A 3048-nucleotide genomic window follows, 5' to 3' on the forward strand; every position below is an offset into this window, starting at 1 on the left:
GACAATATCTCCAAGTATATATTTTTTTTTCCAATATATTATAAAATAAAAAATTAAATTCATAAAATATTTTAAAATATTATCATTTGATAAAGAAATAAAATATTATTTTAAAATTAATGATTAATTAATTAATTTTTTAAATTATGATAAGAAAATTTCATCTCACTTCATCCAAAACGGCGAGTTGTTCGTCGCTGAGATCACCGACTCTTCCGCTCATTTTTAATTATTTAAACACGTCTATACCTTTTTAACTATTACCAATGGAATATTTTTGCTACTTTAAAATTCTTTCGGATAGATGTGGTATATTTTCACCCAGAAACCGTCATGGCGCATTAGCCGTGACGTCACTGGGTGATATTGATTTAGTCGATGTTTTATTGGATGTTTTTAAGTCGTGGGTGGTGAAACAATACGATGACATTTACTCTAGCCATTATTATTATTATCTTAACTAAAATACGTCTAATGATTAATCGATTTTGTTCTCGTACATTTATCGAAATCAATCATTCTCTATCGGTATTTTATTTAAAAAGATTACTTTTTAACCAATAAAAGAACGCGTAATAAAATATCCTCCGTGATATATAGTGTTAATAAAATTTTTCCCGTAGACTATTAATCTTATAATTCACCGATTTCCCTTTTATCTTATTATATTTTAATTAAAATTTCTTGATTTATACGCAAGGATAATTTTTTTAAAAATATTTAATTTATTATTACAAAATTATTACACGTTTTAATAAGTTTTCCCAAACAATTAAGCTGATTAATTACGGAAATAATTTTTTAAAAAATATTTCCAATTTGTTTTACGTTTATTTTCTCAAAAATGAATATAAAACGTGAATTTTTTTAATATAAATAAAAGTTATGGACTATATATATGCGGGTTTAAACCATAAAATTGAAATATTTTCTCAATATCAAGTGTTTCAATAATAAATTTATTGATTTTACTTTACATTTATTATTTATTTTGGCTGCGATAAATTGAAATATTTTAATTATTATTTTTTTTCGGTATAATTAAGTTCAGACGGAATTTATTGATTGAGAAATTAGATGGATTTCGTAACTTTAAGCCTGTTTGGCAGCATATATCTATGATACACTGCCAAATAGGCTATAAGACTGGCATCGTAATTATACAGTACTGTATATCACATTGCTAAACACTTCTAACTGGGAAAATTATTAAATAACAATATCTTTTGAAATCTTGCTTTTTGAAGTGAAATAAGACACTTATATTTTGTTTTAAATACATAAAAAAGTTTTAATAAAGTCTAGTTTTCAGTACGTTTTGACTCAATTATTATTCGTAAATTTGCCGGATTTTCTTGATCTAGTTTAATCTAATCTTTGCGTTATACTATAAATTAAGACAACTTCCCTTCTTCGATTCAATATGAGATATATATTTATATAATGATGCTGCTATATCGATAATATTCTTTGGGTCAAATTAAATTATTGAAATTGATAACTAGAACGACGGACGTTTTCTGTATAAGCGCCATTGCCTCAAACAGTAATAGCACCTTTAAAGAACAGATTTCTTTTTTATATTATTCTTATTAATTCATACAAATATTGAATAATTATGTGATATTTCTCGAACTTGTTTATCTGTATTATCATTAATTAAACACGGATTACACATTATGATAATTTCAATAGAAAAAAAACGGATTCGTAGATGTAATATAAAATGTACAGTTATATCTGTATATATTTGATCAAACTATTATGAATAAGCGATATGATTCTAGTTTAGTACTTTGTTTTTCATTCAGCAATACCTTTAAAGTTGTTTTCTTCGCGTAACATCAGCCATTGACAGAAAAATGTATTTTACAGGAAACAAGTTTTTGTTTTTAACTTTACATAAAATTTATATTAATATAATACAATACACCAACACCTGAAAGACCAAGTTTTTGATTTATAATACACAACAAGACCTCATTTTGCGTAGATGAGTTCCTACAAAATACAATGCAATTTGAAACAATGCAAACTAAAATAGAAGTTTTCATTGGAAACCATTAAAATATCGAAGATACACTCCAAAACTAGAATTTTAGAGAAATAAAATGTAATTTATTGTGTAAAAAAATATTGAAATAAACTGAAAAATAAAGTTTACTTACAACTTCCACAAGTTCAAATATGTTAAGTTTATAATTATGAAGTTTAATTAAGACTATTTACAAAAATTATATTTTCGAGTCTTTTCTTTATCCTTATTTATCATATTCATGGTAGTTATGGTGAGAAATTGTAACCATTGTTTTTAATGTTAAAAGACGCCGAATCCTCAAATAAAAAGTCGGCGTTTTGATCAGTTTTAACTTTGTGTGAAAAATTTTTAAATAATTTATCACAGTTTAGTCCTAGTCAATAAATATCAATCAATCTTTTTGCCTCATGCTGTTTCACCATTTTACTTAACGTTATATCATTTGTACCATGACACAATATTTTACTTATTTAAATGACTTGAGAAAACGAATCAATTTATTATAGTTTAAATAAACCAAGGGCAAAAAGCAATTTCTTTATATTATTACAGTTTATTAAGTAATTTACTGTATACTGAATGGTTCTTTTTAGTTATGCTTTTTTTCTCGTGTACAAATAAGGTACAAAAACAAAAATAACGGAGTTCAAATAAATTTTTTCATTTTAATTTCTAGGCTGAATTAGTAAGAAAAATACAATAATAAAATTTTGTTCTAATCATTTTGAAAAAATGTATTTGTGAACTATTTTCAAGTATTTTTCAAGCCCGATTTCGATCTCCACTCCACTCTTGACATTCACAAAGTGTTTACATAATAAAAATAAATAAAATTTATTAAATTAAAAGACTTTTAAAAACATAGTAAGATGTTTTTTAAATAGCTCTATTGACGTAATATATAAAATTTTAAATGATATCTCGCTGGGTCCCAGTAATAAACTATTCGCGAACCGCGTTGGTCCATGGACCATTGTTTGAATAGCACTGATCTATTCTACAAATAATAA

The 3048-nt window shown here is 25.0% G+C and overlaps 1 protein-coding gene across 1 annotated transcript in view; it reads right to left on the reverse strand.

Moving 5' to 3' along the window:
- LOC111632350 (SEC14-like protein 2) overlaps nucleotides 1-375 on the reverse strand; it is a 41215-nt gene extending 40840 nt beyond the window's left edge. Inside the window, 1 exon segment of the mRNA XM_023376759.1 lies at nucleotides 170-375. Within this exon segment, the coding sequence (XP_023232527.1) occupies nucleotides 170-223 (54 nt within the window). The 5' untranslated portion in view covers nucleotides 224-375.
- Nucleotides 376-3048: the final 2673 nt, after the last annotated feature.

This window comes from Centruroides sculpturatus, unplaced genomic scaffold (assembly GCF_000671375.1).
Source record: "Centruroides sculpturatus isolate CEXI.00-Female unplaced genomic scaffold, Cexi_2.0 scaffold675, whole genome shotgun sequence".
Classification (NCBI taxonomy): Eukaryota; Metazoa; Arthropoda; class Arachnida; order Scorpiones; family Buthidae; genus Centruroides; species Centruroides sculpturatus.